This window comes from Hippopotamus amphibius, chromosome 1, assembly GCF_030028045.1.
Source record: "Hippopotamus amphibius kiboko isolate mHipAmp2 chromosome 1, mHipAmp2.hap2, whole genome shotgun sequence".
Classification (NCBI taxonomy): domain Eukaryota; kingdom Metazoa; phylum Chordata; class Mammalia; order Artiodactyla; family Hippopotamidae; genus Hippopotamus; species Hippopotamus amphibius.
Genome location: NC_080186.1, coordinates 38,204,373 through 38,228,237, shown reverse-complemented (window position 1 = coordinate 38,228,237; position 23,865 = coordinate 38,204,373). Strand labels below are relative to the sequence as shown.

At 53.9% G+C, this 23,865-nt stretch overlaps 2 protein-coding genes across 4 annotated transcripts in view; both read left to right on the top strand.

Annotated features, from left to right (window-relative positions):
- The window catches only part of MKNK1 (MAPK interacting serine/threonine kinase 1), a 32,768-nt gene extending 19,207 nt beyond the window's left edge, over positions 1 to 13,561 (top strand). For 2 of the 3 annotated variants that reach the window (XM_057709786.1, XM_057709794.1), the window contains exons 6-12: positions 170 to 274; positions 3,368 to 3,423; positions 6,917 to 7,012; positions 8,553 to 8,747; positions 9,404 to 9,568; positions 10,777 to 10,820; positions 12,245 to 13,561. In XM_057709786.1, the coding sequence (XP_057565769.1) occupies positions 170 to 274; positions 3,368 to 3,423; positions 6,917 to 7,012; positions 8,553 to 8,747; positions 9,404 to 9,568; positions 10,777 to 10,820; positions 12,245 to 12,473 (890 nt within the window). In that variant the 3' untranslated portion in view covers positions 12,474 to 13,561. The remainder of the gene's footprint in view (positions 1 to 169; positions 275 to 3,367; positions 3,424 to 6,916; positions 7,013 to 8,552; positions 8,748 to 9,403; positions 9,569 to 10,776; positions 10,821 to 12,244) is intronic. The other variant, XM_057709802.1, reaches the window with a different exon arrangement.
- Positions 13,562 to 19,224: 5,663 nt separating this feature from the next.
- Positions 19,225 to 22,170, top strand: KNCN (kinocilin). Its single transcript, XM_057747911.1, has 3 exons — positions 19,225 to 19,375; positions 21,226 to 21,300; positions 22,091 to 22,170. The coding sequence occupies exons 1-3, from the start codon at positions 19,225 to 19,227 to the stop codon at positions 22,168 to 22,170; spliced, it is 306 nt and encodes a 101-aa protein (XP_057603894.1).
- Positions 22,171 to 23,865: the final 1,695 nt, after the last annotated feature.

Here is a 23,865-nt window from a genome sequence, read left to right as displayed (position 1 = left end):
TCCAGTTTTGTGCTGGTACCTGCTCTGTGCCAGATCCCACACTGGTGCTGGACATTTAGTGATGAATACGCCTATGTTCCCACCGCAAACTTTTGAAAACTTGGCCTCTGAGAAGTTACACTTACTAGTGCCTGAAAAGGCATTCCTCTGTGTCCCCGCTGCTCTCCAGGCTCCATCCTAGCCCACATCCAGAAGCAGAAGCACTTCCACGAGCGAGAAGCCAGCCGCGTGGTGCGGGATGTCGCCGCAGCCCTTGACTTCCTGCACACCAAAGGTGAGCTGGGCCTTGGCCTGGGTGGGTGGATTGGGCTGGTTGCCTCTGAGGACCGAGGGAGAGGGACAGGCCAGGGAGAGGGTTGGGCCAGGAGCTGATGCAGCTGGTGGGCCCACCCAGGAGGGTGGGGGGGGCAGGCCAGGGTGGCGTCTAGACTTCTGATGTGGATGGTGGGTAGATGTGGAGCTATTAAGCAGAATAGTGATTACAGGAGAAAGAACAAGGAGGGGTAAAACACAGATTTCATGTTGAACAAGGTATATCTGAGTATGTGTATGTGAGTGGTCTTTTCCTTTACTAATGAAGAATGCAAAAATCATGCATAATACAACCTAGACTCTCGTAGAAATATTTGGGTGTTAGTCTAGTCTTTTAAAATATATCACCTGTATCTCTCTTTTCAAAATTGGCATGGCAGTGTATGTGTAGTTTTATATCTTGTTCACAATAAATTAAAATGCATTTTTCTATTAACATGGTGGGTTTGAGGTATCTGTTGAACATTGTGTAAATAACAGGCTGCTATTGTTTGAATTACACTTCAGTTTACAGCTCCTTGTCTAGAACTTTCGTAGTAAATTAAATACTTTTGCAAATTAAATGTCTTTACATTTCTAGAAACATGTTTGACTATTACATACATTTTTTAAATTTGCCTAACAGCTGTGCCATGGCAAAAATGAATTCTGGCTTACGTTTTTACCAGCCGTGTGCTCTCTCGGTAACAATGCCTTCCTCCTAGAGCTATGGTGGGAATTGAGAGATAATAATGACCTCGCCAATAGTAGCTAACACTTATGTAGCACTTGTTATATGCCAGGCACTGTCCTGGGCCTTTTATATATATTGGTTCCCTTACGTAATTGTGTGTCTCTTGTGGATGCATTGTATACGTGTAACAGTGGAGCACAGTGCCTGGCACATAGTAGTTCTTCAATAACATTTCCTCCACCCTCCTCCCCCACCAGGCAGAAGGCATTTTTACTCCATATACTGATTCCCTTAAAGTAAAGCGTTCTGCCTGATGGGGGTGGGGTGGGGGTGGAGCGCATGCCTTGAGGCTTGGTTGTGCTCCCTTCACGTCCGCGGACGTTGGCCAGCCTCGTTGGTTGTGAGCGCTCAGGTCCGCTTGCAGGCGTGCTGCTCCCACTTTGTGCCAGCGATACGGTGCAGACTGGTGAGGCGTGTGCGGGAGGGAGGTTCACCCACCCACCTCACTTCCTCCGGTGGCCAAGGAGAGCACTCCATGCTGACGGTGCCCATGTTGGGGGCCTGACTTGCACATAGGGTGAAAATTCCTAGAAGAGGGGGATGTCTGTACGTCGCACAGCATGATGAATAGCAGGAGTTCTGTTTCTGAAAGCTGGGATGCGTGTACGTAACACCTGCCTGACAGAGATTTACAACTGCTCCCCAAGCTGCCTCTGTAGATTGCAAAACTGGGTCACGCTTTTTATAAGATCCATACCTTGGAGGGGGGTAAAGGCGGTTTTATTTTTTATTTATTTATTTATTTTTTACCAGAATGCACTACAGGGAACAGAGGCTGGTGGTGTCTTAGGCGTTCCGAAGTGCTGTTAACATCTAGCTGGCCAGCTGCCCATGTGACTAGAAGTTGGAGGGGATGAAAAACGATTTGCAGCTGAACTTGGCTGTTTTCTAAATAACTTCACGCTGCAAAGATGAATTGGGCTAGAATGGGTCAGCCTGCAACAAGTTCCATACTTTTAAATACTGGACACACTGCAGCTCAACCTCTGGGAAATGAAGCGGAGCAGCTCGATGGCCAGTGTGCTCACCAGGGAAGGCGCATTATTATGGCCTGGCTCTCAGTTCTCAGGCCGGGGCACACCGGGGCTATCGGCACCTATTCGGAGAGTAAGGCTCCAGGTGTGGCGCGTGGTCCTTCTGTGGGAGCACTTGCTGTAATGAAAAATATCCTTCACTTTTAGTGCGGCGAGCGGCTGCCCAGCTCAATTTGCGCAGCCTGGACCGAGTTGCTCTGGGTTCTCATTCCATTAGGTGACTGATGAAGTTACTTAGCCTGCTGGAGCTCAGGTTCTTCCTCCCTAGTGAAGTGCCTTTGGTGGGCTGGGCCTCTGCCTCCTGCCGGGGAGCTGGAGGGCCGCCTGGGAAGTTGATCAGCAAGGGAGTTGTAGTGAAGCAGAGCCTGCTTTTCCCGTTATCCCACGAACCCTCTGCTGCTTCCCAGTGGTTCCAAGCAGCAGCTGTTTGGCTTTTGCTTCATTTTATAGCCCTTCTATCTCTGCGCCATGCACTCTGCAGGAGGAAAAGGCAATGGGAGGTCTCTGTGTCTACCACTAGAACACCACGGCCATGAGTTGGTTCTTTGTCCCTGTCTTTGGTTAGAAGGTGGTTTGACCAGGTGCCTTCTTGGCTAGGTCAGCAACTTCTAATACCTAACGGGGTAGGCTGCTATCTGCAGTCTACTTCGAGGAGGTCTGACCAAAGTGCAGGAGAGGTTTCTCTTAAGAACAGCACCCTCGGGCAAAGCAGTCCTTGCTGAGCTTCTGGCAGGACTGTCTTGGACATGCAGAGCAGGTGAGAAGGGAATCGGACAAGCTTTGGGAGATTTGTTAACTAACGCTTGATCCTCTGAACATTCAGGGAGTCCCACTGAAGGAATCTTTTTTTTTTTTAATTGGCCATACAAGAAGAAATGAAGTAGAGCAGTCCCAGCCCCCTGAGATGCTCTGAAACAAGGCACTAATTATTTCTTCATTGCTGTTCCAAGCATGGCTGTTTCTAGGGCTCTTTGCTCTGCTCTGGATTAGGCTGCTTACTCTGCGTTGTCAGTACAGTGCTGAGAGGTAGGCTGGCTGGGATTCATTTAGCTCTCCTCCTCCCCGCCAGACTTCTAAAGCTGCTGCTTCAAAAGAACTTGCAGAATCAACTGTGCTTTTGGTTTGTGTCTCTGGTTACTTCTGCCTCCTGCAGCTCATTGATTTTTTTTAATGTACCATAATTGGGAATTAGTCTGCGAACAGCAGCATTTGGCAAAAACTAATTGTGTGTGGATGTTTGACAATCACGGGCGTATGTTCACCATTTGTTTGCTCTTTGTCATCTCAGGCATTGCTCACCGCGATCTGAAGCCAGAAAACATATTGTGTGAGTCTCCAGAAAAGGTACTGAGGGCCTGATTTGGGATGTCACAGTTCACACTGATGCAGGGAAGCCACCCTTACTGTCAGTATAAATCAGGAGCAGCTCTCTCCACCTGAGGTACCAAGCTGAGCTGGTTGTTACAGACACGTGAGAATATTATACCTGATGTGCAGTGTTTCTACATCCCAAGTAGGGCTAATCCTGGGCCCTTCTGTGCTCTTTATCAGCAGATTGGCTTAAGCCTGAGAGTTTGTAAAATATGTGAGACCTGAACAAAACAAATGTGTTCTAGTCCAGTGCACCTACCTTTAGAGCAGTCGATGTGAGTCAAACAACAATCCAATCTTACGTCAGGCACACCTCTGCCTATAGATGGTGTTTGCGTTATGGTATATATGCCTGCTCGTGTCCACCACTAAAAGTGACAAGTAGGAAGCATGTTCTTGAAAAGAGTTTCTGCATCTATTTTCATTTCCAAAGACGCCCATTAAAAAGAAGACAGTTATACTTGGTGTTGAACAAACACAGCCTATTTTAATTTTTATCTTAATCTGCTAGTAAATGGAAGTGTTTGCGTTTCCGTAAGCATGTATGGATTTGACACGTCCTTTGTTAGGAGGGATTTAGGCCCAGGTGGTTTTCATGGCCCACATTCCTAGCTGTGTGTGTATATATATGTGCATATGCATGACACACGTCTCGGTCTGAACTAGGGGAGAGCTCATACGTGAGGAGTGGCTGTGAGGGCACATGTGAGTCAGCCTCTACTTAAAACGTGTCTGTGGGGAATGGAAATGTATTCGCTCAAATAAGATCTTGTGACTTCCTGCCAGTGGCTCCGGCATAAAACTTCATAATTTATCATGACTATCATTATGGTTATTATTAATAATTATGTTTTAACATTTCTTGAGCACTTACATTGTGCCAGACACTTATTTTATCCAGTATTGATAAACTCTCATGAGGTAGACGCTATTATTATTTTCATTTTATGGGGATGAGGAAACTGAAGCTTAGATAAAGAAACTCGCCCAAAGTCACTCAGCTGATAAGTATTAGAGATTAAAACTCGGGGAGTCTGACCCTGGACGCCACTGGTGCTGTGAACTGCTCTGTCATAGTGCCTCCGGTTTATGTGTACTTTCGTGTCCTTTGTTTCATCTGATCTTCATGACACAGTTTTGTTGCCCCTTTTTATGGCTGAAAAACTATAATTAAGAGAGACTGAGTGTCGGGACTTCCCTGGTGGTCCAGTGGGTAAGACTCGGCACTCCCAACGCGGGGGGCCCTGGTTTGATCCCTGGTCAGGGAACTAGATCCCGCATGCACGCGGCAACGAAGACCTTGTTCACATGCCGCAACTAAGACCCCAGCCCAGCCTAAATAAATAAATATATAAATTTTTTTTTTGAAAAGAGAGAGACTGAGTGTCAAAAGACATCATCAAGAAAGTGAACAAACAACCCACAGAATGAGAGAGAATATTTGCAAATCATGTATCTGATAAGGGTTTAATATCCAAAATATATAAAGAACTTCTAAAACTCAACATCAAAAAGACAACTTAATTAAAAAATGGGCAGGGCTTCCCTGGTGGTACAGCGGTTAAGAATCCACCTGCCAATGTAGGAGACACAGGTTCCATCCCTGGGCAGGGACGATCCCACATGCTGCAGAGCAACTAAGCCTGTGTGCCACAACTACTGGGCCTGCGCTCTAGAGTCCACAAGCTGCAACTACTGAGCCCACCTGCCTAGAGCCCATGCTCCACAACAAGAGAAGCCACCGCAATGAGCAGCCCACACACCGCAATGAAAAGTAGCCCCCACTCTCTGCAACTAGAGAAAGCCCACGTGCAGCAATGAAGACCCAAGGCAGCCAATGAATAAATAAATAAATAGGCAAAGGACTTAAAGACATTTCTCCAAAGGTATACAAATGGCCGGTAAGAACATGAAAAGATGCTCAACATCCTTAGTCATCAGGGAAATGCAAATCAAAATCACAATGAGATACCATGTCACACCTACTAGGATGGTTATAATACAAAAAGTGGAAAATAAAAAGTGTTGACAAGGATGTGGGGAAATTGGAACTCTTGCCCATCGCTGGTGGGAATGTAAAATGGTTCAGCCACTGTGGAAAACAGTTTGGCAGTTCCTCAAAAAGCTAAGCATAACACCACCACAGCACTCAGCAATTCCACACCTGTGTATGTACCCAAAAGAGTTGAAAACGGAGGCTTGAACACCAGTGTTCATGGCAGCACTAGTCACAATTGCCAAAGCTGGAAACAACCCAGGCGCCCATCAGCAGGTGAGTGGGTGAACGAAATGTGGTCTGTCCACACAGTGGAGTACTGTTCAGCCATGAAACAGAATGAAGTTCTGACACGAGCTACCACATGGATGAACCTTGGAAACAGTATGCTAGGTGAAACAAGCCAGACACAAAAGGACAAATTTTGTGTGATTCCACTTGTGTGAAATAATCTGAAATAGGCAAATTCATAGAGACAGAAAGTAGATTAGATGTTACTGTGGCTGGAGGGAGGGGGAATGGGGAGTTACTGCCTGATGGGTACAGAGTTTCTGTTTGAGGTGATGTGACAGTTTTAGAAACATACTGGTAATGGTTGCACACCAGTACGAATGTAATTAATGCCACCGAGTTGTACACTTAAAATGGCATATTTATGTTATATATGTTTTAACCACAATAAAAAAGAGAAACTAAGTGAAAAAGAAGAGAAGAAAGGTCAAATGTAAGGCAGACAAAAGGGAGCGAGGAAAAAGAGGTGGAAGCGACGGCAGGTAAACGGCAAGTGGGGACTAGCGCTCTCAACCCTACTCCGCCTAGCAGGCCGCTCTCACGCGTGCACACAGCACCTCCTGCTTGGTCCAGAGACGACTCATGCTGTCTGTGGTCTCAGGTGCAGCATCCCGTCCTGGCGGGCTGGGCTGCTGTGTTGATTGTCACCTGGAGTGACCAGCCATCCCAGTTTGCTCAGGCCTGAGGGATTTCCTGGAACACAGGACTTTCAGTGCTTAAACCAACAAAGCCCAAGCAAGCAAAGACAAGTTGGTCACCCTAAGCCCCCTGAAGTGGTCGAGGGTTTTGTGCAAAACTCCTTTGCCTGCAGTGAATGAGCTACAAGGAGCCTTTCAGGAATACATACTAAGTTCTCTAACTGCTGAGTTGCAACATACCCTGTTGGCAAGAGTTCCGTAGGTTTGCTCCTGTCGTATACCAAGTTCACAACAGTCTGACCCCATCTAGTACACACTTTTCCTCCTAGTTGGGAAATAAGGAAAGAGCATGGGGAAGAGGACACCCTAGGACAAATCCTCAGGTGCTTTCTAGTTCACTCGGGAAGAGGAAACATGACCGCCAGGTAAAGCTGGGCTTCAGTGTGGCAGCCACACGGCTGTGTACCCGTACAGTCACGTTGTCTCTTCAGGCCCTTTGGTTGCTCCCATTTGTAACTTTGCGTCCTGCTTTCCTTTTCAGGTGTCTCCAGTGAAAATCTGTGACTTTGACTTGGGCAGCGGGGTGAAACTGAACAACTCCTGCACCCCCATAACCACACCAGAGCTGACCACTCCAGTACGTATGGCTGGGCACCTGTGCCCTCTCCTTCTGAGCTCCTGTCCGCAAAGCTGTGGAGACCAGAACAGAGGGCTGAGGACGGGAAACCGGGCGTACCTGCGGCCGCCCCGGGTTCTTTGGCCTCGCTTCTTGTCTTGGTGACCACCGCCCCGCCCCCCACCCCTCCCCTGCTTAGCTGCTAGTGGAACTGACATTAGAGCTTTTGGTTTGCGGTGGGTCCACTGCTAAGGAGGAGACAAATAATACCTGTAAGAACAGGCTGAGCCCTGACTCCCGACCCAGGTGGAGGCAGACACTGCTCTCAGGCCTGCCCTCTTGCATATGAGCGTGTGGACAGCTCCCATTCCCACAGCGGAGTTGGGGCAGGTCCGCGAGGTGGTGGAGGACAGGGAGTGTGGCCTCTGTGGCAAGAACTGAGAGGTCCAGGCTCTTTGCATGTAAGGGCCTGGCTAAGTTATCCTGTCACGTCTCTCACTTTCCATTTCCTGCCCAGATGCTGCTGGGAGCTATTTCTCCCTAAGACATCTCTTGTATATACTGCATATACTATAATTATGATAATTCTTTTGCGATTTGCACACTTCATAAGTGAGTTTTCCTAATAATCTTTTTTTAAGATGTGTTTAAATATGCCCATGTCTCATTCTAAGCAACATTATTAGAGATATTTCTGTATTAGCTTCTGCTACACTGAAGTACCTTGTTCTCAAAGTCATTAACTCTAATTGCCAATAACAAAGAAAATGTCCTTTCTCCACTCAGCATCTTCCCATCAAATTAGTTGTGTATGTTGGGGGGCTGGGCGGGGAGGGTTGTCTCCTGGTGAGCCTGAAATAATGAAGAGGGGAGCAAAAAGAGTTTGTTTTGTTTTTATCAGCAGTTTTCTATTCAAGGATGGGAGAAGGAATCCTGGATTTTTGTCCTGGGTTTGCCACTGATATGCTTAAACAAATCCCTGTCCATTCTAGTCCTTGGTTTTCCCATCCATAAATGGGAGACGAAAGGAGATGGGCTTTGTTCTGAGAGCTCTCCTAGCTTTGATGGTCTCTTAATTCTAAATTCTTATACTTCTTGTACTTCCATGCTCAAAGCTAGCAGGGAAGCTTGGCAGGACTTCACTTTAAGAAATCCTTGCTTTATGGAATTGGGTCTCCTCCCAAGAGCTGTGCTCCTGGTACACTGAAGTACCTGCTCATTAAGTGACTGTTTACAGAGAGCCAGGGCAGGGAGAGCTTCCTGGAGCTTCTTGACCAAGGGTCTCTGCCTACTGGAGAAGGACCTGAGAAGATAAGAAGGTGTCCTGGAACTAACTGGTCCTGTGGCTCGTAGGGAGTGATAGGACTCACTTTACAAATATCCAGTGGCCCAGCTTTTCTAAGTACCTTGGTGGCACCAGGCAAACTCTCTGGCTGACTTTCCTGACAGCTTCTTACTCTGCAACTCCATGCTCTTGCTCAAGTCCCATAACAGTCCCCTCTCTGTGACTGAGCGTCTCTTTTCTCTGCCATTTCCCCCTCCCCACCTCTGGCCCCCACAGTGCGGCTCTGCAGAATATATGGCCCCCGAGGTGGTGGAGGTCTTCACAGATGAGGCCACTTTTTACGACAAGCGCTGTGACCTGTGGAGCCTGGGCGTGGTCCTCTACATCATGCTGAGTGGCTACCCACCCTTTGTGGGTCACTGCGGGGCCGACTGCGGCTGGGACCGGGGAGAGGTCTGCACGGTGTGCCAGGTGCGCACAAGGGGCCTGGCGGCTGGGGGAGGCCAAGCAGGATGGGGCTTGGTGATTGTGCCTGGTCTGCACGGGGTGTACGGTGCCCCTTCCCTCTCTGTCCAAGGGCAGCCACCAGGTGAGATGGAGATAAGCAGGCCCTCAGCCCAACAAGGAGTTCAGGGGAGGATTGTTAGAGAAGATCACCCCTGAGCTGAGTCTCAAAGGAGGAGGAGTCTGGCCCCAGGGGAGGAGAGGCAAAAAATGCAAGTAGAAGGAACAGCACAAGCAAAGATAGGTTTGAAACAGCTGCGTCTGTCGAGGGAGGAAGAGGAAGGATGAGAATGATGGTGGGGGGAGAGGAGCCCGGTCATCTGGATGGAGGGCCCTGGATGAAGGGCCAAGGAATCGGGCGTTGTTCTCTAGTTGACATTCGTCACTCATCACCCACCTGGCCCTCCAAGTAGCATAGCCATCCCACCCCACCCCCCCAGGGCGTTCTGTGCAGTTCAATGGTATAGGGGAGGGTGGGGGTTGGGGAAGGGGCCCTGGTCTGGGAACTACCCAGGCCACCAGCTGCAGCTGTGGCCAATTGGACCCATGTGATCAGACCATGACAGGCACACCCTGCCCATCCCCTGGCCGATGTGGCCTCGGGAGGCACCTTCTTTACCTAGAACAAGCTGTTTGAGAGCATCCAGGAAGGCAAGTATGAGTTTCCTGACAAGGACTGGGCTCACATCTCCAACGAGGCCAAAGATCTCATCTCCAAGCTCCTGGTTCGAGATGCGAAGCAGAGACTAAGCGCCGCCCAAGTTCTGCAGCACCCATGGGTGCAGGGGGTGAGTGACCCAGGGAGGGGGCGTCCACCTCTTCAGGCCTGCAGCAACACCATGAGGAAGCTCTCACAGCCCTGTGGCTGACCTCAGCCAGAGGGAGTCGGCTGGCAGCTTTAGCCCCCGTGCACGTAGAACTGAACGGACCTCTGACCTAATCTCACACTGAGCCCCTTGCAGATATGGCTGACTTGGCTCGACTAAGCCCCTAGGTGACCTCTGCCTCTCTGGAATGGACAGGGGCCTCTGGGAGATATGCCGCATGCATCCACCATGGGCAGAGGCACAGGGCCTGGGAAGCAGCCTGGACGGTAGCACCATCCCCTTATACAGAAATGTCATTAGCTGAGAGCACGCAGAAGCAAGGCCTCGCCACCCTGCTTGCTATGCGGCTGCATAGGGGACTCATAGGTTCTCCTTGTGGTGCTGGGGTCTGGCTTCAGCTTTCCTGAAAGGCAAATGCTGGTGTTTTCCCCAAAGGAAGGATCCAGGTTTTCACTAGAAAACATTTTTAACCATCCTCCTCCGTTAATCACGATAGCAGACCTCTGTCCCTCCAAGGGGTCTGCCAGACCTCCTGTGATTTACTGTGTCTCCTTGGTCTGCCAGGCCCTAGCCAGCCTCAGTGGCCCTGACAGTGGAAGGAAGCAAGCGTTGCCGGCCCCAGTTAAAGGCGGGAACCCAACCCACGGGTCTCTGAATGGCTGATTCCCAGCCACCCAAGAGCTTCTGTCCGTACTGAGCACCTGCCACATGCCAGACACGGACAGCAGTAGGAGGAGCGAGACCCAGGCCCCGTCTTCGTGTCCTGCCGGGGAGAGGGAGCCAAGGGGATAAATGATGGGATAGTATGACAAACGCTTATCGAAAGTGCTCAGGGCTCCAAAGGACAAGGACTCACCTCTGCTCGGGACCAGGTTGGGGGGAGCAGGGAAGGGGGAACGTCTCACAGGGGAAGTGACCCTGGAGTGGGGTCTCACAGGATGATGAGGACTTGGCTGGGTAAGGAGAGGGCTCTCCAGACAGAGGCAGCTGGGTTGGGGGCTCTACCTCGCTTGCTCTCTCCTTGGAAGGTCTGACCTTGCAGGCACGAGGGGGCAAGTCCCCATGCTGGGCCCCAGCCTGTAGTCACCTAGCACTCTGCTGGCTTGGGTGGGGGCAGCTCTTGAAAGAGGGAGCAGTGCTTACCCACACATCTGTCCTTCCCATTCTAGCAAGCTCCAGAAAGGGGACTCCCCACGCCGCAAGTCCTCCAGAGGTAAATGCTCCTGCCACACTCCACGCCCTTCCTCGTCTGGCTTTGACTTTCCCCTCAAGCTCTCAGCCACTCTGGGGCCAAGGTGGGGGACGGGGAGCCCATCTCTAGGCTTGGGTATCCACTCCCTGAATGAGCTCCTGGCCTCCCTCTCCCTGCTCCTCTTCCTCGTCTCCCTCTTTCTCTTCTTCCACCTGGATGGCTTCCCCTGCCCCAGTATCTTTAAGATCCTGCCTTAGGCTGTTTGCAAGAGAAAAACCTGTTTTGTGGATCCACATGAATCCCAACTGGAAATCACTATTTACAGCCCAAAGCATACCAAGGTTTCCTTCTACTGCTGGGGGTTGGTGGAAGTAGCAGGAATCTGGGGCCGTGTAAGGCAGAGGGACCAAGACAATAATAATGGCCACTGTATAGGAAATACTTACCACCCACCAGGTATTGCACTAAGGGCTTTACATATATTGAATCCCATAAGTTTTACAATAAATTTAAAAGAGAGGTGTTCCTATTGCCCCATTTTATAGATGAGAAAACTGAGGAATAGATAAATCAAGTGAACTTACTCAGGGCTATACCGTAGCCTAGGGAGTGGGACTTTGAACCCAGATCTTTTTGACTCTGGTGCCTTTTAACACTAGATCAGGGGAACTTCCCTGGAAGTCCAGTGGTTAAGACTCTGCGCTTCCACTGCAGGGGGTGTAGGTTTGACCCCTGGTCTGGGAACTAAAACCCAAAATACTTGATCATGTTCCCAGTGAGCACTCCCTATTCCCCAAGAGCCAGGGCTAAAGCCTTATGGGAAGCCCTCTGGGAACCAAACTCCTGGCCAGTTTCCAGGAGTTAAACAGGAAAGTCTTGCACCTTTATAGTCACAGTTCATTTGAGCCCAGCTTGGGTTCCTCCCTGATTCTCTAGAGCTGCATCCAGATGCCTTGAGTCTCCAAACCTCAGATGCACCATAAAATACTGATTCAGCAAACCCAGAGTGCCCATTACATGCCACCTCTGAGCTGGGTTCTGGGGACGCAGACATCAAGGCACAGCCCCTGCTCTAGGAGCCTCCTGCCCTGACAGGAGAGAGGGATGTACGTGGGTGAGTTTCATGTGCCGTGGCCCTTCCTCTGGTAGAGCTGTGTGCAGACCCAGGAGCTCAGGAGAGGGGGCTCTGGATAGAAGGGGGCATTTGTCCCGACTCTTAAGTCCAGAGACTGTCCTTGAGGCTCAAAGCCACTCCAGCCCCAGTGAAGTCAGACTCCAAACCCATGCAAGAACTTCGGAGAGAGCAGCCCATGCCGGCTCAGTAGAATCCAGGGGCACACAGAACCACAGTAACTGGGGTGGGTGTCGGGTGTCGAGGAGCTGGCTGGCAGACCCCACTGAGCCCTGCCTCCCTCTCTTCTGTGCTCCCCACCCCATCCCTGCAGAAACAGCAGCACAATGGACCTGACGCTCTTCGCGGCTGAGGCCATCGCCCTTAACCGCCAGCTATCTCAGCACGAGGAGAATGAACTGGCAAAGGAATCAGAGGCACTGGCTGAGGGCCTCTGCTCGGTGAAGCTTTCCCCTCCCTCCAAGTCACGCCTGGCCCGCCGGAGGGCACTGGCCCAGGCAGGCCGCAGCGGAGACCCGAGCGCAACACCCACAGCACTCTGACCCACTCTGGGCCCCACGCCTGTCCAGGCCGTGCCCCCCTGGAAGCCTGTGAGGGGCCTGCTCTGCGGCTCCATCCAGGCCTTTCGTCCACGAAGGCTCTCATCCTCCTTTCCCCAGAGTCCTCAAGGAAAAAGGCTTTTTCCAAAGGGGTTGTCTTTGAAAAGGAAAGCAATCACTTGTCACTTTGCATAACCGCCTGCGGCAGGGACATCTCTTTGCTGGGCTCCTGCCCACCTGCTCACCCGCCTGCGGAAGGAGGATCTCGGCTGCTCTCACTGGCTGGGGCTGTGGCCTTCAGGGAGCCAGCCTTGAGAAGCTCGGCTGACAGAGGCTCTTCCCTCTCTCTGCACTGTCACCCGCCTCTGGCGGTCCTTCCACCTTCCTCTGTCCTCCGGACGTCCTCCCCCTTGGCTGAGCAAAGCCATCCCCTCAATTCAGGGAAGGGCAGGGAGCCTTCTGTATTCAGGAAGCCAGATCAGTCTTCCAGTTGATGGCGCGGAGAAGCACATAATCTTTCTTTGCCGCGACCAGAATGTGTCCCTCATTTATCATCCTCTTCCTTGTTTGGGACTGCTGCTAAAGTCAGTATTATTTCATTTTTTTAAAATGTTTGGGGTATTTTTAACCGTGCTCTTCTGGCAAAGATGAGACTTTACACTCCCACTGTGAGCTCGTGGACTTTCCAGAGCTCTTAGGGCTCACTCTTCTCTCCTGAACGTCCATGCATTTGGAAGGTTTTAATCAGCTATTTCCTATTATTTTAACTGGTTTTAAGCTGTTCAGATGATGAGTGACTTAGAGACCAGTGTGTCTGCTGCTTCCTCCCTCGGGCCTGGTGTGGAGGGCAGCACAGGTCTGGGTCAGTGAGGAGCTCTGTGCCTGATGTGGAGCCGGTCCGGAGGCTGCCCGGCCACCCTGGTCTGAGCCACGTGGTGCCTGCTGCCTGGGAGCACAGAGACACATCCAGCATCAGATAGCTAAGCTGCTTAGTTACCTTAAAAAATCAATTTGCATGTGTCAGATGTTTTTACAACACAAGGATGCTATTATGCATTGTGCTTATTTTAATAAAACTGTTTTAAATTCTAGTGCTTTCCTGGTGGTCCTTTCTTCACTTGCAACCCTGAGGAGGAGACAGGCCTCCTGGAGGGAGGCCGACTCCAGCCAGGGAAGAGGGATGGCCCTTGTCAAGACCTGTAAATATAGCCCGTCATTGGATCCATAGCACAAGTTGAAGGAGAGATCGTTGCTTCTCTTTTTCAGGTGAGGAAGTGAAATTCATCAAACTTAACCAATCTCCTGTTCTGTGCCAGGACTCAGAGATAAGTAGGAAACAGTCTGCCTTTTCGGATCTCCCCATCAAGTGGAAGAGGCCGTGTCAGCGACGATCACACAAGCTGGCTTCAAAAAGCGCTTTAACAGGCGTGCCCTGTTCCCAGCCCCGCCTCCCCACGCCAGCAAAGCAGAGCCCCTCTCCTGAAGCAGCACTCAGCCTCTCTTGAGGCTCCATTGTGCGCCTGGGACTGTGCTTGTCCCGCCAGAGGTGGCGACGGAGGGAAATGGCGCCTCTATCCACAGTGCTCGCGTTGGGCCAGCAGACGGCTTCTGTGCGCGTCGCCTTCCTGATCTTCAGAACCAGACTCGGAGGGCTTTGTGGAGAGCACCTTTAGAAATTCCCAAGGAGGTGGCAGAGGGAGGTCTGAGCGTCAGGGCAGTAGGCGGGGCGCTGCTGCCAGCTTTCCTCCCCGGGAGAGCAGAGAGCCAGGTGGGCTGCGGGGCTCTTCCCTGTGGGGGCGGGTCACGGCCAGGCTGCCGGCTGTTGTGCACTGTGAATCCTCCATGTTGACCAGATGTACTTTCTGTTGATGATCCTTCCTTTGCAGGAACCTTTAGCATCCTCACATCCCTTCTTCATCTACCCGGAGTAGGACGGGCTGGATAAGCAGGTCTGCAGAATCTAAGCCTGTTGACCCAAAGTCTCCTGTCCCAGGGAATTCAGAACCAGGATGTGAGTTTTGTCTCTGGACTCCAGCCCCACCCTGGTCAATCCTCCAGGTTGGCCCAGCAGGGATGTGACTTACAGGAGCTTCCTGGCCCAAGTATTCCCACCATTCCACCCCCCAGGTCCACCTGGCAAGGCCTCTCTCATCCACAGCTCTGCTTAAATGCTACGGTGCCTGCTTCGGTTTTGCTGGCATTGTTGTGCGCTTACTAAGAGACAGGTACTTTCTGAGAGGCCCACAGGCATTATCTCATTTAATTCTCACAGCACTCGTATGAGGTAAGGTGCTATTTTACCCCACTTCACATGAAAAACCAAGCAGAGAAGGAAACAAATAGCTTGCCCACAGCTGTAGAGCTAGGAAGGTAGAACTGGAATTCTTCCCAGAGAGACCTGATACCCAGAGCTGTGCTGCCTGGGTTCACATCCCAGCTCTTCAACTTACTGGCCTCGGCCTTGGGCAAGTTACTTAAGCTCTGAGGGTCTGTTTCTTAAACCAAAAATTGGGGAGGCTAGTGCTTACCTCATGGTACTGCTGTGAAAGTTACAAATTAATAAACGCAAAGTGTTTAGAGCAGTTCCAAGCACACATAGTTAAGTGCTCAGTAAACATTAGTGTGATCGTTGTGATTATTTTTATTGTTTTCTCCTGGGGCAGAATTGCTCAGCTGGGCCCCAGTGATGGAGGTGAGGGAACCTTTTTCTCAGTTTGTGTGGATGGAGATGGATCTGGGCCTTCCACATGGGCCTGGCCTCTGGCCCTTTGTGGGATCCTTCTGCTGACAGGCTACTCTGTCCCTCTGGGCTGGGGTCCCTGTCCCCAAGGGGTAACCATTATGCCAGGGGAAGAGCCAGGTTGGGGGCCAGGGGCCCAGGGTTCTAGTCCTTCCTCTACCACTGTTCACTAGGTGACCTTGGGAAGTCCCTTGCCCTTTCTGGGGACTAGGCCGTGTGCCCGGCTCTGCTGGGCAGAGGCAGACATGCCGAGGGACCCTTTGGGACCTGGAACTGTGGCAGCCAGTGTCCCAAGTCTAGGACTCACGTGTGGGCTGCCCTTAGGAAAGGGCTGGAGTGTCCCAGACCTTGGGCTTCTTGCCTCAAATCCAGTTGGCGGGCCTTGGCCCCAGCCTGCCCTGGTTGAAGTGGACCCTGAGGACGCCTGTCTGAGCTCCATCTGGGGGCCCGGGTACTGGGATGGAGTCTTTCTCCCTTCGGGTGTCCACCTGCCTGAGCTCTAAGGCCCCTCCTCCCTCCTGGCTGACTGCCCCTCACCAGATCCAGCTCGGTGAACAGCAGTGCCCTGGTCCCATGCCAACTGCTCCAGCCGCTACGGTCTGAGGGGAGCAAGTGAGAAGCAAGGTCCCCCCACGGCTGGCACTCTTGTTGCCATGGTAGCAGTTGCCTTGGAAGTCGCTTCCCCGACTTCAGCTTCTGAACAGTCCTGTAAAGCTGCCCGTCCCCCGAGGGATCAGTGAATTAATCAAGCTCTTTTCCAGGGTCCTCGCCCCCCAAGGAAAATAAACAGAACTAAACCAAGCTGAGGCCTTTTCACCCACTCTTCCTCCCCACCCCCATGCCACCCTTGGACTTGGTGCTTCCAGGAAGGAAAGAGCACAAGCAGGCACCCTCCGGCCCTGGCCTCCCCCTGAGACAAAGAGGTTTTGTGACAGCATTCAGCAGTGACGCACGGCCTAGCCACACTCTGGATCCAGGGGCCCGGAGGACCCAGGCTTCAGCGAGGAGGGCTCTGAGCTTGGGGCTGGGGAGGGGTGAGGTGCGCAGGCTCTAGAGCCTTGGGCTCCCATCTCATTTACCTGCGACCGCACAGGCGTCTCCCCAGGGCAAGCGTGCACTTTCTTTCTCAGAGCTAGTACAGCTGATGTGGAGGAAAGAACTGGCAAGTCTCCCTCTCTACATTTGAAACCAACAGAGGAGCAGGTGTCACAAGTTTCCGTCAGCCTTTAGTGACACTCCTGTCATGAGGGAACGACGCAGGCCTTGACTGACTCTTCCGGACACAATGTCTCCCTCTGATGGTGGGGTTGCCAATTCCTCCCACCTCAAGTAAGACAATTTAGAGATGTGCTAGCTTCCCAGCTGAGTGGGGAATCTGGATGCCAGGCTCCATAACAGTCTCTAGGGCCGTCCTCCCACCTCCCCATATCTCGGTTTCCCCATCTGTTCTGGAAAGGAGCTGGGAGGGTCTGTGATCTTGTAACTGACGATGGCTTAATGTGCCTCTCCTGCATGTGCTCTGCTCTGCCTCTGTGCCCTGAGGGATTTACAATGTCAAAGAAAAGCTCTAATTTAGAATTTGTCTCCAGTGTTTAGAGGTCAGGGTGTTCTGGAATCTGAAACCCACGATGCACAGGCATCCCTGACTCCGGCCCCTGCCATCCCCGTCCCCATTCACCAGATGAGCAATGAGGCCCACAGTGCGAGGTCCCCACCTCGGAGATGTGGCCCGGGAACCGCCGCCTTGCTGATGGTGTGGGAGCATTGCCCTCAGCCTGACAGCAGGAGAGGAGCCAGCACAGGCCCTGCCCGGCCAGAGTTAGGCATACACGTAACGGGGGCGGGGACACTGTGGCGGGTGTTCACGTCCCCAGAGCCTGATGTCTCAGGAACACGTTTTCATGGACAACTATTTTGATGGCAACTTCTAAAACTAGTCGGTGGGGATCAATTACGTGTGACAGAGACATGGGTGGTCATTTGATGCCTGATTAGAGGAATGATCAGACCCGATCTGGCGAGAGGCACAGGGGATGTTGGCAGCCGTGGCTGTGGCTGGGGATGCCCACCTCCAGGGGCTTCCTCGTACCGGGGCCAGGAACATGACCCTGAGGCCCCTCGGTGCTCTGTGGTCACCCCTCCTCTCTCCACACCTTTGAGTTCACACTTGTCCCCGCCCTCCAGCTTCCTGGCAGGGCCTTCCCTCAGCTGAAGCTCAGTCAGATGACCCTGGCCTTCCCAGGCCCCTACCCCAACCCAGGAAAGCCTCCTGTTAGAGACAGAGGTCCCACGGTACCCACAGCCTTCCTCTTTGCCAACCCGAGATGGTTGTGCACGTCCAAGCTCTCCCTGAGCTCTGTCCTTGTGCCCAGAAGCCCAGTCCAGGTGCCCTCTAGCGATTCAGTGGAGCTCACTCCCTGAACCTGCCCTCAAGGGGCTCACAGTCCACAGAGGAGACAGAGAATAGGAACAGGTGGCAGGCACTTCAGCTTGGGGACACAGCCACTCCAGTGCCATCAGGAATGGCTCTGCAGCGTTGGGGCTGCCCAGGCAGGGCCCTGCAGGATGAGGGAGGGCTCTCCACATGGCAGAGGTCAGGCACACACCCAGCAGAAGGGCCGCAGAGGAGAAGGGGGGGCGGGGCAGGAGGAGCCGTGGAGGCAGCTGGAGGCCAGAGACCCTGGGCCTGGCTGTGTGGGGCGGCAGACATGGAGGGGAGATGGCCAGAGAACACAGCTAGTGACGAGGGCTGGTGCTGGGCTGCGGGACCGCTGCCCAGCCTGACTTGGTAGATCCTGCAAGTAGCTCAGACGAGCTGGGCAGAGCTCAGCCCAGAGGTCGGGAGGCGCCAGCCTGGTCCCAGTCTCCTGACGCCGGCTGCTGACAGCCAGCCCCTGCCAATTCCTCTTCCCGACCCTAGCCCCCTCGACTGCAGGTGTTTCCTCCCACCCCAGCCCCCACCACGGCTCTTCCCTGTCAGACGCCCCCCCCCCCCCGCCCCGCCCCGCCCCGGCCAGGGATCCCAGGGCCGCTGGAAGGGCTCCCCTTCTCAGCCCACTGGCAACTGAAAGGGAGCCTACCTGAGGAGAAGCGTGTCACCTGAGATCATCCTCCAGCTAGGACCCCTCAGCCCTGCCTGGGGGCCCAGAGGTTGATGGGACGGGGTGGGGGGGTTGGAGAGAGTGGCCTGGGAGCGGGGATGGACTCTCCCCTACTCCTCCGCCTGTCCCTGTCACTGCTCCTGTCTCTTGAGCCTCAGTCCAGGTCTCCTTCCGTGCCTCTGTCTCCGAGTCCCCAGGCAGAGGCCCTAGTGCACCCCCAACCAAACAGACAGCAGAGTGGGTCTGAGCACACGCGCAGGGAGTCTCCTCGCACCTCTGGCTGCCGAACCCCACGTGAAGCCACCAGCCCATCCTGCCCCCTCCCAGACCAACAGTGGAACCTGGGCTGACTGCCCTAGTGGGCCTGTGGGCAGCAGCTCACATTGCAGCCTCATGAATAACTCAGCACCCCCCGCTGCCTGCACCTCTGAGGAAGCCATGTCCTCTGGACCCCCGCCCCCATTGCTTTAAACTTTAATAGGCTGAGGCTCAGCGGCAGCTGAGCAGGCTCCAGGGAGCTGGGGCAGGATGCCCTGGGCAGGGGAGCTCAGGCTGAGCGCTCCTGAGAGGAGGCTGGCAGGGGAGAACCCCGTGGGGCAGTCCCAGCTCTCCAGAACTCTGGCGGCCAAGGCAGGATGTGGCCAGGCAGGAGTCCCGAGAGTGGCTTCCAGCTTCAGAGGGCTTCAGGGGAGGAAGAGTAAGCTGGGGTGACCTGGGAGAGATCCGAGCTAAGACTGCTGTGGGATACGGTTGCAGATAAATCCAAGGGTTACCAGCGCAGAATCTTACTGCCCAGAAACTCCCTCCCTGAAGGTGGAGCTCCAGCAACGAGACATCCAAGAGGACTAAGACCTCCAAGGCTTCTCCTGGGACAGGCTCCGCTGTCTGGAGGCAGTGCCCTGGGTAGGCCTGCATGGACATCCCCATCAGCAGCCGAGACTTCCGCTGCCTGCAGCTGGCCTGCGTGACCCTCGGCCTGGTGGCCGGCAGCATCATCATTGGCGTCTCCGTGTCCAAAGCTGCAGCTGCCGTGGGTGGAATCTTTATTGGTGCCGCTGCTTTGGGTGAGCAGGTGCTGGGCTCAGAGAGGGAGCGGGGGGCTATGGCCAGGTGAACGAAAAATGGAGGGAAGAGCTGGGTCAACATGAATCAGCTGGGGAGGATGGAAGCTTGAGGTGTGAGCAAGGCAGCCATGGAGGGTACTGGGAGGGAGAGGGAGGTTGGGGTGAGATTCCCACAGCACGCTGCAGGGATGAGAAGGTGTGGAGATGGAGCTGGCAACCACTCCTCTCGGGCTACTCCAGCTCCGGCTCCCCTGTCCCAAGCCCTGGGCTCTTGGGGTAGTGGTGGGACCCATAAGCCTTCTGAGGCTGGGCTGATGGGGGGGCAGGTGGAAGAGGACAGAGTTCTCTGTGGGACCCTCCTTGAGCCAAGACAGGATCTAGCTCAGACAGAGGGCTTCCTTTTCTTTCCCCGAATGTCGCAGCAGCCGATCTGTCTGTTCAGGCATCTGTCCGTCTGTCTCTTTGGACCAGCCCCACCAGACATCCCCACAGCGATGTTGGGTACCATCCCTTGCCCCATTCCACCACCCTGGGCCACAAGCAGAACTGGAAGCACGAGGCTGATGGGCTCTGGGCATCTGTACCTGTGAACTCAGGCCAAGGGCCACAGACCCTTGGGAGTGGGCAGAGCAGGACCCACTCTTCTGCTACCCCCTCCTCAGGTCTGGGTGAAAAGGAGCACACTGAGGGGCGCCCCCAGTCCTTCCCTGGGGGCCCTAGGGGAGCGTGGGGCATCAGAGATTTGGGGAATGTCAACGGGCCCATTTCCAGCTAGCTGGGAAGGTAGAAAACCAACCTGCTCATCACCTGGGCAGGGTGGAGCCAGGAGCCTGGGCCTTCACAGCCTATAGCCCCTTCCCCAGAAGGCACTGCTCCCCAGCCCCTCCTGGGCTGGATGTTGGGGAACCCCTCCCACACACACACTCACAGGCTGCATTTATATGACCAGTCCCAACCCTGCCCACTCATGCCCCTCCCGTGCACGCCCATAACCCACCCCCAGGCTCACAGCCCACAGCTCTGTGCAGCTCAGACTAAACAGCTCCCTCACCATCATGGAACCCCTCTGTGTCTCTCTTCTTAGGGCTCCTCATCTTGGCCTACCCCTTCCTGAAGGCTCCGTTCAACCTGGACCGCATCCTACCAACAATAGGTGAGTCCTCTCCCCAGCCCTCAGCAGACCCCTCTGCCAAAGAGTGTGTGAGACACTTTGTGTGTAAGTCTGTGGCCCACTGTGCAGTGGAGCCAAGCCCACGTGTGTGACTGGTACTGGCTGTGTGTGTTTGAGTTGCTGTGTGTGTGTGTGTGTGTGTGTGTGTGTGTGTTGTGCAGGCATTGCTGTGACTACAGCGCAGCAGACTCCAGCCTGCCACAAAAGTGCCTGAACCAGCTCAGAGCACCTGCAACTCCCATCTCCCCTGACGGATCCTCCATCTCCCTGAAAGCCTCCCAGATCTCCAGATGACCCTACTTCATCTCTGAGCCTCCATGAAGACCTTCTATCTCCCCTGAGACCTCAGGACCCTTGTGTAGCCCCCCACCTCTTCTCAGCGCCCCACATGCATGCTCCCATCTCCATCAGTCCTGTGGGGCTACACATCCCTAGCTCTCCCCAGGACCCCCACCTCCTTAAAACTCTGCCGTATTCTCCTTCAAGGGCCCATTTCTTCTACCTTCGCTCCTCTCCCCAGAGCAGCTCAGATCATTTGGGAGACGTAGAGGAATGTAGTGGAGCAAAGACAGCAGCAGGGATGGAGAGCAGACAACAGGAAGGACTTCCCTTCCCAACGCTGGACTTAATTTGAGAATGGCTTAGTAACCACGGGGCTTGGGGTGGTCTCATCCTCCAGGGAGCCTGAGAATCCATCCCCAGCCAGGACCAGACCATGGGGAAGGAAGATCCAGCGCCAATGGTAATAAAGAGGGTAAGTTCCAGAAATTCCAGAGTCCATCTTCCATCTTCCCCCTCTAGGTGTGCAGCTCTGTGGGGCCCTGGAGAAGCCTTGAGGAAAGTGCAGAGGGGGCTTCTCCAATCACAGGGAGGCAGCAGCGTTGGGTAGTTCTTCCGTGAGCTTAGTCAAAACCCTTCTTGCCCCCAGCTGAGCTCAGACCCTCTGGTCCTCAGGGTTTCTCTGTCGGGCCCAGCATGGCATCACACTGCCCTTCCCCTCCCCAGGCCCATGCCCAGTTATTTGCTGACTCTCCTCTCCCATTGTCGAATCCAACTCTCAGAGCTGGTACCTGAAACAGGGCATCTCCCTCCTCCTCATCCCCACACACTGGAAAATTCCAGAGCAAGAGTTTCTCAAAGATGCCCCCGCCCCTCGTGTCTGCCGCCAGTGGTAGGATGCCTAGTACCCAGCAAAAGGTTCCATTCCAGACACTGTTCCAAGCACTTCACGTATGTTAACTTGTTTCACTCTCAGAACAGCCATGTGAGGCAGGTACTAGAATTAGCCCCACTTTATAGATGGGGCGACGGAGGCACAGGGGGAGTACATGCTGCAGCTGGGAAGTGTGGGGCCAGAAACCAGGCCATCAGCCCCGAGTCCTGCCTCTAACTTCCACACCACACTGTTGTCCTCTCAAAGGGCCACTCTGACCACCCGTGCCTCCCTCCCTCTCCATTCCATCCTGCTCTGACCCCCGGCCCCTCTGGGGGCTCTGACCCAGGATCTGTCTACTCAGCCAGCCCTGTCCTGGTCTGTCCCGCAGGAGCCCGCAGCAGCCTGTCCACCGTGAGCAGAGCCCTGGAGAAGCTGAAGCCAGGGGGCCGGGGGGCTGGGGAGGGCTGAGGCAGGGGCTGAGGGGCTGCCCCCTGCCCCGCCCTCTCTTCCCACCCTCCACTGCAATCTCAGAGCCTACCTGGGTCCGAACCAGAGATGAACCAGGTCCTGGAGATGCCAGACCTGCATTCGCCAAGGCCATTGGAAATGGATTCCCTGTGGCAGGGCGGGGCCTGGACCAAAGTGTCTCTGGTTGCAGGCTCTTGACCTGGATTTTCTCTCTGGACTGCAGTTCAGCTTTCCTCCCTTTCTGAGCTACTGACTGGATTCTCTGGAATCTGGGGCTCAGTGATACCCCAGTGCCTTGCTCCAGCCTGGCCAGGGAAGTGAACCACAGGCCCACAGGAACCACACCCAGGGTCTGAGGCCCTCAGGCCCCTAGGCCTGGCCCTGGGCCTCAAGAGCTCACTGGCTGCATAGAGGGGCTGACCAGACTCTTCTGAATATCAAATGCTCCAGGCAGCAGCTCAGGGCCCTGAGCAGCAGGGAAGCAGACAGGGGCATAGCCTAGAAAAACAAAAGGTGACTGCCTTGACAGGAGCCCAGGTGAAGCACGGGCCTGGAGGCTTGCAGGAGGAGGTGGGTCCTGAGCTGAGCCCTGTGCTGAGACTCGGGCTTTGAGTCCAGTCTTTAAGGCTTTTCAGGATCTGAATGCAGACAAGCCCTCCAGCCTTCCTCTTCCCCCTGGCCCTCTCAGCACGGCCCAGCTTCCAAGCCTTGGCTTGTGTTCTCCTGGCTGTCCCCCACCCCGCTCCTCTCTGCTCGTCAAACCCCCACCTTTAAAGACCGCCTGCCAAGGCGCCCCTTCACTGCAGCGCCTTCCTTGGCCTCTCCCACCAGCCTCTGTCTCCCTTTCTCGACACCTTCCCGGCAGGTTGAAGTCTTCTTTTCCACAAAACAGTTACTAGTCCTGTTTAAACCTACTGTCTATTGCCCTTTTCCAGTTACCGTCAGGGTACACAGTAAGTGCTCAATAAATGTTAAATGGCTTAAATTTAATGGAAAAACAATTCCCTATGCTTTCCTTGGAGATCCCCTTCAAGACTTCACTTATGAACAGGGTTTGGGGCCAGGCAGACCTGGCCAGTGTGTGTGGCTGCGCAGAAAACATTTCTCCTCCCTCCACGCTGCTCCTCACGCACCTGTGCCCTCAGGGTGAAGCAGAGTTGTTTGACCTCTATGGAGACATCTGCTCCGGGTGGCTTCTGTCCTGGTTGGTGAGCAGAGGACAAGCTAGAAAGAGTCTATTCTTCAAGGATCAGTGCGGATGACACCTCCTCTTGGAAGCCTCCCCTGACTTCTCTGTGTTTCCACAGCCCCAGGGCTCCCCTCCATCACAGCCCACAGCACATGGAGTGGCCTGTGTCTATTTCCCCTTCGTGAGAGTGGGGGACTGAGAGCCAGGCACATGGAAGGTACCCCGTGCGTGTTGAAAAACCACACCAAAAGGAGGAGAGACCATCCCATTGTACAGATGGGAAAGATGAGGCCCTGCAGGAAAAGGACTCATCGAGTCCCATGGTGAGAGATTGTAGAGCCAGACCTCACATTTAGGGCTCTTCTCTCTCCCCACCCACGGCTCTACCCTCTGCTGCCCTATGCACAGGCCCCAGGGACCAACTCCCTGACCACAGTGGGACAGACTTCCATGGACAGCATCAATGTCACAGATGCTGGTGGGTTGGCGAGCAGCCTGAGGGAAGT